At 42.8% G+C, this 14,460-nt stretch overlaps 1 protein-coding gene across 1 annotated transcript in view; it reads right to left on the bottom strand.

The window, feature by feature from the left end:
- The window catches only part of LOC138851419 (cell division cycle protein 16 homolog), a 37,526-nt gene extending 25,141 nt beyond the window's left edge, over positions 1 to 12,385 (bottom strand). The window contains exons 1-3 of the mRNA XM_070080518.1: positions 12,367 to 12,385; positions 7,822 to 7,981; positions 3,594 to 3,753 (exon numbers count right to left, since the gene is read on the bottom strand). Coding sequence (XP_069936619.1) covers positions 3,594 to 3,753; positions 7,822 to 7,959 — 298 coding nt within the window. The 5' untranslated portion in view covers positions 7,960 to 7,981; positions 12,367 to 12,385. The remainder of the gene's footprint in view (positions 1 to 3,593; positions 3,754 to 7,821; positions 7,982 to 12,366) is intronic.
- Between the last annotated feature and the right edge of the window lie 2,075 nt (positions 12,386 to 14,460).

Raw genomic sequence — 14,460 nt, 5'->3', positions numbered from 1 at the left:
CACCTGGCACCCCAAACTTACCTACCACACCCTCTTTAAAAGTTTCTCCTACTTTAGCATTCAGGTCCCCAACCACAATTAGTCTCTCACTTGGTTCAAAGGCTCCTATACGTTCACTTAACATCTCCCAAAATCTCTCTCTCTCCTCTGCATTCCTCTCTTCTCCAGGTGCATACACGCTTATTATGACCCACTTCTCGCATCCAACCTTTACTTTAATCCACATAATTCTTGAATTTACACGTGCATATTCTCTTTTCTCCTTCCATAACTGATCATTCAACATTACTGCTATCCCTTCCTTTGCTCTAACTCTCTCAGATACTCCAGATTTAATCCCATTTATTTCCCCCCACCGAAACTCCCCTACCCCCCTTCAGCTTTGTTTCGCTTAGGGCCAGGACATCCAACTTCTTTTCATTCATAACATCAGCAATCATCTGTTTCTTGTCATCCGCACTACATCCACGCACATTTAAGCATCCCAGTTTTATAAAGTTTTTCTTCTTCTCTTTTTTAGTAAATGTCTACAGGAGAAGGGGTTACTAGCCCATTGCTCCCGGCATTTTAGTCGCCTCATACGACACGCATGGCTTACGGAGGAAAGATTCTTTTCCACTTCCCCATGGACAATAGAAGAAATAAAGAGGAACAAGAACTATTTAGAAAAAGGTGAAAAACCTAGATGTATGTACAGTGGACCCCCGGTTAACGATATTTTTTCACTCCAGAAGTATGTTCAGGTGCCAGTACTGACCGAATTTGTTCCCATAAGGAATATTGTGAAGTAGATTAGTCCATTTCAGACCCCCAAACATACATGTACAAACGCACTTACATAAATACACTTACATAATTGGTCGCATTCAGAGGTAATCGTTATGAGGGGGTCCACTGTATATATATATATGCATGTGCGTGTCTGTGAAGTGTGACCAAAGTGTAAGTAGGAGTAGCAAGATATCCCTGTTATCTAGCGTGTTTATGAGACAGAAAAAGAAACCAGCAATCCTACCATCATGCAAAACAGTTACAGGTTTCTGTTTCACAGTCATCTGGCAGGACGGTAGTACTTCCCTGGGTGGTTGCTGTCTACCAACCTACTACATACATTCACCAAACATTCACTGAGTTACATTTTCCTTCTTTTTTCATCAAAGACTGCAAGAAAAGAGCTCTTCAGATCATTAATTCTCCACGCATCAACACCACTCCCAACAAAGTTATAATTCTTCCCAACAGCCAGGTTGCACTGAACGTCTCAAAAGTACTTTCACAAGCTAACACCAGAGTCGCCATCGCTTCTAGCACTTCAATAAAGGATCTAACCAGGACAAAATCTAAGCACCATGAACCAGTCAATGCAGGAGTTTACACTATACCCTGTGGAGGCTGTGACAAGATTTACGTAGGTGAAACAGCAAGAAACCTCGACACCCGCCTCAATGAACACATTTACGCATGTAGGAACGATAACTTGAACAACGCCTGTGTACAACACCGAAATTCCACCAATCATCTCATGAAATTCAGAGACGCCCAATTAGTGATCAAAGAAACTAATTTCCGCAGACGCAAGTGCCTCGAATCAGCACTGATCGCTGTTTCAAATACAATTAAACAAAACAACGGCAGTTTCACCATCTCCGAAGTCTTAGCAAGAATCCTCCTGAAAACAGTAAACCCTGCCAACACATAGTCTCTCCTGTTATACTACACAAAGCACATTACAGAGAGTGAACACTGAAACAAGCTGCCTCTTTCCACTCTATATTTGTCCAACCTATTTTTATGTTACCCAAGTAATAGCTTTTATATCCTTTTACTCATGTACGAATTAATTGTTCTACCATATTGTATTACTTTTGTCACTACCACTACTACTACTACTACCACTAGTGAACATCGAAATGGTACCTCACTAGTATTGCACCTCACTCTGAGCCTTTATATACCCTCTGTGTCCGTGTATTGTTTGTAATGGCTTGATAAAGCTCCTGGAGAGCGAAACGTTGCCACAATAAATGTCACATTAGTTGCACTTGTGTCCTTTTACTTTACATATTGTTGGTAATTCTACCAACTTTTTTACAAGATGAGGTTAACAAAGCTGTGAGGAAGACTGTGGAGTTAGCAAGGCAAGTTGCTGGTGAAGGGTTTGAGGACATGCAGGAGGGTGAGGTGAGAGAACTGGTTGAAGAACATGCACTGGGCCTAAATGATGAAGAATTGTTGGAGATTGTGCAGGCAGAGAATGAGGATGAAGAAGAGGAGAGTGTTGCTGAAGCCAATCAACCTCAAGCCCTCACCCTTGAAAAACTTGGGCAGGTGATGAGAATGACAGCACAGCTCAAACAATTTATATACGACATAGACCCATCGATGTTGAGGGCTTTGAAGGTGATGAACGACCTTGATAAGACCATAATTCCCTACCAAACTCTGTTGATATGAAGAGGAAACGGTCTCAGTTGCCCATCACAATGTTCTTCACAAGGAAGCTGCCACTACCCCTACTGCCTCACCTGAGGCAGTGAAGACTTAGAATCCACACACTAGTCTCATGCCATGCAGTTACACTCCATATAATCATCTCCATTCAACTGTCATCAGTAACTGCATGTAATATCAATAGAGAAATAAAGAATTATAATTTAAATTTTTTTAATCATCACAAGTCATCAGAGTTTGTCTGCCTTACGAGTGGTGAGTGTTTTGTTTGTTCATTATTTATTAAACTACAGTATAAATAATGTCACCCCATTCATGACTGATAATAATAATAATAATAATAATAATAATATAATAATAAATACGAGGGTTGAAGCAGTGGGTAGTAGAGGCATCGTCAGTCAGTATGGCTTTGTTTATGCTGGAGTGAGCATTATCCTCTGCGCTCTTCCAAACATTTCACAATAATTCATTGTGTTTGGTGCTTGTTGATTGACTGTGACTGCTACATAATTAACCATGGGCCCAAATAAATTTTAGTAAAGAAACTGAGAAACACGAAAGAATTGAAGAAAGAAATTGTATAAAAATAGGAGGCAGTGGTGGAGGCAGTACAATATTTTATGATGTTCTCAGGTACATACATGTATTTTATTATTGTTCATGAGAACATAAGAAAGGAGGAACACTGCAGTAGACCTGTTGGCCCATACTATTCAGGTCCTTCATAAATCCAACCCACTAACAGAATAAATGCTACCTAAGCAATAAGCTTTGAGCATTCTATTTACTCGCATGCAAGTCCCATTCAAATCCAACCCCCTCTCACTTATGTATTTATCCAACCTAAATGTGAAGCTACCCAAGGTTTTAGCTCTGATAGGACCTTGGGTAGCTTTAAAAAGAGATTGGACAAATATATGAGTGGGAGGAGCATGTACATATATACATGTATATACATAGATTATTTTATTTTATTATATTTCCCTGCAATATATTGGGGCACCAAACATTCGCGATTTTTCAACATTCACGGGGCTCTTGATCCCCTAACCCTTACGATGGGTTCGTCGGAATGTAACCCCATCGTCAGTTGAGGATCACCTGTACAATACTGCTATAAGTCATGCTGATCTGCTAACCTTCCTTTACTGTCAACATGTGGTGCTGAGTGAGAGCATGGATGGCTTCGTAACACATAGGATCCGCTTGGATGGCCGCCCGGAAGCTCTCGGCGGCAAGCGCACGGTTGTCACTTGCCTCGTATATGTATCCTTTGAGTAGGTGTGTGGAGCATTCAGTCTGTGGAAAACAATAAAGATCTCAGTTATATTTGTTGACATTTTCTTTCCAATTTATGAGGCCTAATCTGTGACTGTACTACCAGGAAGATGATCTTGCTGGGAGCAAGAGGCTGGTAACCCCTTCTCCTGTGTAGCCTCTCCTCACTTAGCGACGTACTCGTTTACCGATGCCTAGGAATTACCACCAGATCTCCGACCAATATGCAAACTTATGTATATTATAGTCGATTTTCTCTATTCTGCTTGCTACAGTATACAGTACGCTACTGTATAAACATTCAAAAATATATTAAAAATGTTATAAATGGTGCAAAGGTGACATTAAAAAATATCTAAAAATGGTTGACACAAACCCACTACCAGCACAGTATGCGCCTCACTTACCGACCTACTCCTAGGAATGCAACTCCATGAGGAGAGGTTGTCTATATTACTAAACATAAGAAGAAAAACTTTATCAGACTTGAGTCCTGGTGGTGGGGAGTACAGCGCCCACACTATGAAGGTGGGGTGGGAATATTTGCAGTTTTGAACTGTAATATTAGCATGCCTCTGGCAAGACAGCGAAGTAGTGAGTGATGGTGAAAGTGTTTCTTCTTTTGTGGATCACCCTGCCTTGGTGGGAGACAGCCGGTTTGTTCGCAAAACAAATATACAGTGGTACCCCGAGTTTCAGCCATAATTCATTCCAGAAGGCTGCTCGAGTGCTGTTACCGAAAGAATTTGTTCCCATAAGGAATAATGTAAATTAGATTAGCTCGTTTCAGACCCCCAAAAATACACTTACAACAGCACTGACAATAATACACTTACATAATTGGTCGAGTTGGGAGCTGTATGAAACTCGGGATACCACTATACAATCTTGCCCAAATGAAGAGCTTTCTTATACGTAGTCCTTAAAATAGACAAATCTTAATAATTAATATTACTGTATTATTATTATTATTATTATTATTAATATGTTCATGTGGAAGCACTAAACCCATAGATGTCATAGAGTATATACCTGGAGAATAGGAGGTAATAAGGGTTGATCTGAGGAAAAGGAAGGCATCTCTACACTATACAAATAACCTGCACATAGGAGAGAGAAGCTTAAGACAGTTTTGGTCCGACTTGACCATTTACGTATATGTTATTTGTGTATTGTTCCAGTCGCTGTAGTGTGCCTTTTTGGTCTTAAAGGCATCTCTAACTATTTTATTATCATCACACCGGCCGATTCCCACCAAGGCAGGGTGGCCCGAAAAAGAAAAACTTTCACCATCATTCACTCCATCACTGTCTTGCCAGAAGGGTGCTTTACACTACAGTTTTTAAACTGCAACATTAACACCCCTCCTTCAGAGTGCAGGCACTGTACTTCCCATCTCCAGGACTCAAGTCCGGCCTGCCGGTTTCCCTGAATCCCTTCATAAATGTTACTTTGCTCACACTCCAACAGCACGTCAAGTATTAAAAACCATTTGTCTCCATTCACTCCTATCAAACACGCTCACGCATGCCTGCTGGAAGTCCAAGCCCCTCGCACACAAAACCTCCTTTACCCCCTCCCTCCAACCCTTCCTAGGCCGACCCCTACCCCGCCTTCCTTCCACTACAGACTGATACACTCTTGAAGTCATTCTGTTTCGCTCCATTCTCTCTACATGTCCGAACCACCTCAACAACCCTTCCTCAGCCCTCTGGACAACAGTTTTGGTAATCCCACACCTCCTCCTAACTTCCAAACTACGAATTCTCTGCATTATATTCACACCACACATTGCCCTCAGACATGACATCTCCACTGCCTCCAGCCTTCTCCTCGCTGCAACATTCATCACCCACGCTTCACACCCATATAAGAGCGTTGGTAAAACTATACTCTCATACATTCCCCTCTGTGCCTCCAAGGACAAAGTTCTTTGTCTCCACAGACTCCTAAGTGCACCACTCACTCTTTTTCCCTCATCAATTCTATGATTCACCTCATCTTTCATAGACCCATCCGCTGACACGTCCACTCCCAAATATCTGAATACGTTCACCTCCTCCATACTCTCTCCCTCCAATCTGATATTCAATCTTTCATCACCTAATCTTTTTGTTATCCTCATAACCTTACTCTTTCCTGTATTCACCTTTAATTTTCTTCTTTTGCACACCCTACCAAATTCATCCACCAATCTCTGCAACTTCTCTTCAGAATCTCCCAAGAGCACAGTGTCATCAGCAAAGAGCAGCTGTGACAACTCCCACTTTGTGTGTGATTCTTTATCTTTTAACTCCACGCCTCTTGCCAAGACCCTCGCATTTACTTCTCTTACAACCCCATCTATAAATATATTAAACAACCACGGTGACATCACACATCCTTGTCTAAGGCCTACTTTTACTGGGAAAAAATTTCCTTCTTTCCTACATACTCTAACTTGAGCCTCACTATCCTCGTAAAAACTCTTCACTGCTTTCAGTAACCTACCTCCTACACCATACACTTGCAACATCTGCCACATTGCCCCCCTATCCACCCTGTCATACGCCTTTTCCAAATCCATAAATGCCACAAAGACCTCTTTAGCCTTATCTAAATACTGTTCACTTATATGTTTCACTGTAAACACCTGGTCCACACACCCCCTACCTTTCCTAAAGCCTCCTTGTTCATCTGCTATCCTATTCTCCGTCTTACTCTTAATTCTTTCAATTATAACTCTACCATACACTTTACCAGGTACACTCAACAGACTTATCCCCCTATAATTTTTGCACTCTCTTTTATCCCCTTTGCCTTTATACAAAGGAACTATGCATGCTCTCTGCCAATCCCTAGGTACCTTACCCTCTTCCATACATTTATTAAATAATTGCACCAACCACTCCAAAACTATATCCCCACCTGCTTTTAACATTTCTATCTTTATCCCATCAATCCCGGCTGCCTTACCCCCTTTCATTTTACCTACTGCCTCACGAACTTCCCCCACACTCACAACTGGCTCTTCCTCACTCCTACAAGATGTTATTCCTCCTTGCCCTATACACGAAATCACAGCTTCCCTATCTTCATCAACATTTAACAATTCCTCAAAATATTCCTTCCATCTTCCCAATACCTCTAACTCTCCATTTAATAACTCTCCTCTCCTATTTTTAACTGACAAATCCATTTGTTCTCTAGGCTTTCTTAACTTGTTAATCTCACTCCAAAACTTTTTCTTATTTTCAACGAAATTTGTTGATAACATCTCACCCACTCTCTCATTTGCTCTCTTTTTACATTGCTTCACCACTCTCTTAACTTCTCTCTTTTTCTCCATATACTCTTCCCTCCTTGCATCACTTCTACTTTGTAAAAACTTCTCATATGCTAACTTTTTCTCCCTTACTACTCTCTTTACATCATCATTCCACCAATCGCTCCTCTTCCCTCCTGCACCCACTTTCCTGTAACCACAAACTTCTGCTGAACACTCTAACACTACATTTTTAAACCTACCCCATACCTCTTCGACCCCATTGCCTATGCTCTCATTAGCCCATCTATCCTCCAATAGCTGTTTATATCTTACCCTAACTGCCTCCTCTTTTAGTTTATAAACCTTCACCTCTCTCTTCCCTGATGCTTCTATTCTCCTTGTATCCCATCTACCTTTTACTCTCAGTGTAGCTACAACTAGAAAGTGATCTGATATATCTGTGGCCCCTCTATAAACATGTACATCCTGAAGTCTACTCAACAGTCTTTTATCTATCAATACATAATCCAACAAACTACTGTCATTTCGCCCTACATCATATCGTGTATACTTATTTATCCTCTTTTTCTTAAAATATGTATTACCTATAACTAAACCCCTTTCTATACAAAGTTCAATCAAAGGGCTCCCATTATCATTTACACCTGGCACCCCAAACTTACCTACCACACCCTCTCTAAAAGTTTCTCCTACTTTAGCATTCAAGTCCCCTACCACAATTACTCTCTCACTTGGTTCAAAGGCTCCTATACATTCACTTAACATCTCCCAACATAATTTCTGCAGGGCGATAAATCTCCAGTGGAAGATGTGATACTTACAGACATGGTGTCATCAATTTCTGGAACAGAAACAGGCTCTCTGTCCGCCTTGATACGTGAAATGTTGTTGTTGTCAGTGCGTTCCAACATGTCCAGAGCTGCATGGAACTCCCCAACTTCGTAGTGACACAAAGCCATTAGATATCGACATGTGGGATTCTGAAAAACATTACAGTGTTTCACATCTTTCAGAGCATCAGATACTGACAAGTGGGATTTTGAAACACAAAAGAATGTTTTATGCCTTTTTTAATGTTCTGTACCCATAATTAACATGTAAATTATAGTGTTAATCTTTATTTTTAAGAAGTACCCCATACAACTGACCTGTGTATTATCATGTATCTTTGGCCCCTGGAATGCAAGCAAAAAAGATATACTGTACAATAATATACACTTTGAAAATCCCAGTGGGACTAGCCCCAAATTTGCACAGCAGGAGCACCATGAGTACACTAAGAAACAACACAATAACTGTCAGGGGCCCAAGACTATTCAACTGCCTCCCAGCATACATAAGGGGGATTACCAATAGACCCCTGACAGTTTTCAAGAAAGCACTGGACAGGCACCTAAATTCAGTACCTGACCAGCTGAGCTGTAGTTTGCAAGTCAGTTTGCATGCAACCAGCAGTAACAGCCTGGCTGATCAGGCCACCATATTTTCTGGCATATAAGGTGCACTTTTTCTCCCCAAAAGAAGTCATGGACAATCAGCCTGTGCCTTACACACTCAAGGGTAGGCTTTGTGTTACGCTTTAGCAGTTGTTTACTAATGTTATGTTACAGCTGCTTGGAAACATCGTTTTATGTGTCTTATATGCTTGTGCAACCATAAAAATCATGCAAAAATACACTGCAAAGTCGCTGTTTAAATCAAAAACATGGTCACAGTTTCTTCCCATTATGCACTGCATGCTGCAGGACTTTTTTTACATGTTGGACACTTACTGCTTAGACCCATTCTCCCGTACCTAGGCCCAAATTTACCGCTCACAGCTTATCTGAAAGAGCTGAGCTCATCACGTAGAACAACGAGACTGACCTGTACTTCAAAGCTGTAGTACAATGGGACCCACCCCGAAAGGGTTAAGATTTGATATCGCCCACATATACTTTGATTAAAACTAGAATTGTGCTAAAGCATCTGTAGGCATCAACAAGGGTTAACTATATTGAATGGCATATATAGCAGTCCCCTCATATCTGTGGGGGATACATTCCAAGACCTACCATGGATACCTGAAACCAAGGATAGTAGTGAACCCAAGTCATTTTCTGTTTACATATCTATGATAAAGTTAGATAAATTACACACATTAAGTGAAGAATTATCACTTTTTCACTGATCTGGAGTTTATCTGGAGAGAGTTCCGGGGGTCAACGCCCCCGCGGCCTGGTCTGTGACCAGGCCTCCTTAGGTCAGTGTCCCAGGATGCGACCCACACCAGTCGACTAACACCCAGGTACCCATTTTACTGATGGGGAACATAAACAACAGGTGGAAAGAAACACGTCCAATGTTTCTACTCTGGCTGGGAATCGAACCCAGGCCCTCACCGTGTGAAGCGAGAGAGTTAACCACCATGGGCAGCACTTCATGTATTCTCTTAGGCTTTGAAGAACTGCGCTTTGGGGCCATTATTAAACAAAATCAAGGGTTATTTTAAGATCACACTAAACCATGTATAACTAAAACAGCGGATACTGAATCCGTGGATACGAGGGTTCTACTGTACGTTTAAAACAGTAATTGGAATGAATTAAAAAGGCCTATACATTAGGAACAATAAGAAAGAATTAAAATGGCTTATACATTTAGAAGAATACAATGAATGAATTAAATTTATATATTAAATCACTAGATACACTAAGATACATTAGCAAGGACAAGCACAAACAAAAGTGAATCATGAAGAAGCGGAGGTATGTTTTATTGTTATTATTAACACATCGGCCGTTTTCCACCCAGGCAGGGTGGCCCACCCAGGCAGGGTGGCCCACCCAGGCAGGGTGGCCTACTCAGGCAGGGTGGCCCACCCAGGCAGGGTGGCCCACCCAGGCAGGGTGGCCCACCCAGGCAGGGTGGCCCACCCAGGCAGGGTGGCCCACCCTGCCTGGGTGGCCCATCCAGGCAGGGTGGCCCACCCAGGCAGGGTGGCCCACCCAGGCAGGGTGGCCCACCCAGGCAGGGTGGCCCATCCAGGCAGGGTGGCCTACTCAGGCAGGGTGGCCCACCCAGGCAGGGTGGCCCACCCAGCCAGGGTGGCCCATCCAGGCAGGGTGGCCCACCCAGGCAGGGTGGCCCAACCAGGCCGGGTGGCCCACCCAGGCAGGGTGGCCCACCCAGGCGGGGTGGCCCACCCTGCCTGGGTGGCCCATCCAGGAAGGGTGGCCCACCCAGGCAGGGTGGCCCACCCAGGCAGGGTGGCCCACCCAGGCAGGGTGGCCCACCCAGGCAGGGTGGCCCACCCTGCCTGGGTGGCCCAATCCAGGCAGGGTGGCCCACCCAGGCAGCGTGGCCCACCCAGGCAGGGTGGCCCACCGAGGCAGGGTGGCCCACCCAGGCAGGGTGGCCCACCCAGGCAGGGTGGCCCACCAAGGCAGGGTGGCCCACCAAGGCAGGGTGGCCCACCAAGGCAGGGTGGCCCACCAAGGCAGGGTGGCCCACCCAGGCAGGGTGGCCCACCCAGGCAGGGTGGCCCACCAAGGCAGGGTGGCCCACCCAGGCAGGGTGGCCCACCAAGGCAGGGTGGCCCACCAAGGCAGGGTGGCCCACCAAGGCAGGGTGGTCCACCAAGGCAGGGTGGCCCACCAAGGCAGGGTGGCCCACCAAGGCAGGGTGGCCCACCAAGGTAGGGTGGTCCACCAAGGCAGGGTGGCCCACCCAGGCAGGGTGGCCCACCCAGGCAGGGTGGCCTACCCAGGCAGGGTGGCCCACCCAGGCAGGGTGGCCCACCCAGGCAGGGTGGCCTGAAAAAGAAAAATTTTCACCATCATTCACTCCATCACTGTCTTGCCAGAGGTGGGCTTACACTACAGTTATAAAACTACGTACAACATTAACACCCCTCCTTCACAGGTATACAGTGGAACGTCAAATATCGAACAGCTCCCAACTCGACCAATTATGTAAGAGTATTTTTGTAAGTGCTTTTATAAGTGTACATATTTTTCGGGGTCTGAAATGGACTAATCTAATTTACATTATTCCTGATGGGAATAAATTTCTTCGGTAACGGCACCCGAACAGCCATCTGGAACGAAGAAAGTTTGAAATTTGAGGCTCCACTGTATATTGATTATAAAAAAAATACCCACAGGTTCGGTATGGGCTGCACAATGAAGATATTAAACGGAAAAAATATCTTTTAAATGCGAGGAGAAACGTTCAAAAAAGTATAACAAAATAATGAATAGCAGTAAACAGGACACAAGACTTTATTGTAAAGCCTTGTGTGGGAGCACTAAACCTGTAGGAGTCATACAGTGCCTGGGAAAATGAGAGGCATTTAGGTTCGATTCAAGAAAAGGTAGCACAGGTCCATTTCTTAAAAGAACAAAAAGGTACAATACCGTGACTGGAACAAGACACGAATAACTCACACATAGGAAAGAAGGAAACGTACAACAACGTTTCGGTCCGACTAGTTAATGGCCGGAGTCGGGCCGAAACATCATCACAAGTTTCTCTCTCCTATGTGCGGGTTATTTGTGTATGAATTTAAATATCAAGTGAAATGCCGTATTAATAAAAATTTAATTTTACTGTAAAGGTGTTCTGCAACTTATGACATTCTGACTTTACAATGGTATGGCAGAAATTACTCGGAAATGAAACTTAAGATAATTATCCAGCATGAAGGCGGCAAGTCTGTAACTTGTATTCATTTATTTACTTTTCAATATTGGTATTTAATTACAGTAATTATTTAGTTATTCAGTGACAGTAGTTATTTGATAAATTAGACACATGTGCAACATTTGGGTATCTTTAATGAGGAAACGTTTTGCCACACACTGGCTTCATCAGTCCATACAAAGGAGAATGGTGAAGAACAGGAGGAGAATGAGGTAATCAGTCCCTCAACCTTGAGTCGATGTAATCAGTCCATCAATCTTGAAAAGTATAGAGCATATGTGCTGAGAAGTAGCTTATATATCATAGGCAGGAGAGGTGCAGCAGACGTAGGTGGTGTCACATTTGTCCAATGTGGAAGTAGGTCGTGCCCAAGGGTTAGGCAAGTGAAGAATTCCCCGTATTAAGATCCCAAAATATTGCTGTGTCAGACAGGAATATCGATGAATGGTTCAGAGAACCGACAAGTTGATAAATTAGCCATGTGTCTAATTTGTCAGCTTGTCGATTCTCTGAACCATTCATCTACAGTAGTTATTTATTTGCTTATTTATCATATTCGACTTGCAATATTTTTGACTTCACGATGGGTTCGTTTGGAACCTAACCTATCGTAAGTCGAGGTCCCTGTATGTACCTCTTTACCATGTCTCAACTAAGTTGAACTTCAATCGCAAAGTACCTACCTGAACAATTTGTGTCCATTTAAAAGTAGAATAGCCGATGGTACTGCTTAGTTGAAAAGTAGGTTTGGGCAAGCCAGTAGAGCGTCAGCAGGGGCGCCTCCGCTCAGACTACCACCTTATCTGCCCAGAATATTGCTGCCTTGTAGTGGTGCTGCAATGTGAAATACGTATGTTGAAGATAGTATACGTAAAATACCGACAAGTTCATGAGTAAGACAAAGCGGAACAACTGGGTATAGAGATACAGAATGCATAGGAGGAGAAAGATAGAAGAGCAAACTCTAAACCATCTGTGTAAATAAATCGAGCTGCAGTACAATGCAGCAGGGGCGAATAAAAACTTGTTGATACGGTACATCACGCTAAAAGTGCGCTTTCATTAAAAGATATGTTGGTAGAATTACCGACAATATGTTGAGTAAAGGACACAAGTGCAATAATGTGACATTTTCTGTGAGAACGTTCGCTCTCAGGAGCTTTATCAAGTCATTCGCGACAAAGCTCCTGGAGAGCAAACGTTACACAATAAAATGTCACATTAGTTGCATTGTCCTTTACCTAACATCTTTATTCTTGAAATATTTCACCTATGTGGGAGACCGTGCAGCAGTCTGATATCTTTATTCTTGAAACGCTTCACCTCGCAGTATATGAAACGTCTCAACAATAAACACGCTAACGTTGCACACGCATCTTACTCATCAACATGAACATACAGCCTACATACAGATATACAAAACTTACGATATACTCAATTACGACAGTATTAGGGACGAAGGAAGATCACAGAATATTAAATCAACAGAATGAAAATAGAAAAGGATATAGTAAATGCTACTGACTGACGATTTTTAAAAAATGATGAAAAATTATTGAAAGGAACAGCAACAAGCACAGCTCTTTCTATCTGAATAGAATTTAAGCGCTAAACCCAAAGGGTCATAGAGTTCTGTAACTAGAAATAAGGAGAGCATTTAAAAGATAATTACCAATTAATAAATTCTGCCTATGCATATTACCATATATAATATCGATATTGCAAAAAATAACTTAAATTTTTTCTAAATCTACAAGCATGTAAAAAATAAATTAAGTGTATTCTATTGTATTAAAATTTTATACTGTAATATATCTGAAATAAGTATATTTAGGCCAGAGATGTGGAGTCGGAGTTGAAAGCAATTCTTGGGTTACTGGAGTTGGAGAATTAAAGGAGTTGAGTTGGAGGTTTTATGAGGCGACTCCACAGACCTGATTCAGCCTGGTACACATAAATATAATTATCATACACAACGTAAATTACCCACCAGGTATCCCAGAATGTTAATGGAACACCTGGTAACATTATTTCGAAGGACTTCTGCGCCAGCCTTCGTCAGGTGTGGCCGTCTCTCTCTTACCTGAGTATCAGTGATAAACTTCCCCGTTCTCACTGGGGCGCTTCTCTCGTCTATTTTGCCCGCGGCCACTACAGGGCGGCACCTGTACTCGGCTTACTTTAGCAGCTCCATTTTTCGGCTCTCGGAAAATTCTTTAATAGTCTTTGGTGGGCGCCGATTACTGAACTCAGGTGGGAGTGTTGGCGTCCTCTCTGCTGGCCTTCGGCGAGGCTCCACCAGATGTAATTGGAAACTTCAAGTTTCTATCTCTATTTACAAAGGAGTTTTGTTCCTTTTTTCTGTCGTCCAGCCTTGGGCAACAAATCTTCCTCGTACCATCGAGAAACCGAGCTCGATACGGCTCATGCCGTCGGTGGCCTGATAAACCCAACAACAACAATAACATTATTTCGAACACCTGGTTTAGATTTTTAATTAAAATTATGTGCTGGTAAGTTTAAGGTAAGATTTTGTAAGGTAACTAACACCTGGTACCTAATTACTGTTAGGATCTTGAATCAAGGACCCATCCCAAATATCAAGGTACCACGTAACCTAATTCCTTGCATCAAGAGCCAATTAGAAATCAAGGCCTCAAAGGATGTAAATTCCTTGGACCAAGAATCCACCACAAGCATCAAGGTGCCAAACAAACCTAATTCCTTGGATCAAGAGCCTATTACAGACATCAAGGCCCCAAAGGATGTAAATTCCT

The sequence above is a fragment of the Cherax quadricarinatus genome, unplaced genomic scaffold (assembly GCF_038502225.1).
Source record: "Cherax quadricarinatus isolate ZL_2023a unplaced genomic scaffold, ASM3850222v1 Contig553, whole genome shotgun sequence".
Lineage (NCBI taxonomy): Eukaryota > Metazoa > Arthropoda > Malacostraca > Decapoda > Parastacidae > Cherax > Cherax quadricarinatus.
This window is presented reverse-complemented; position numbering and strand designations above follow the sequence as displayed.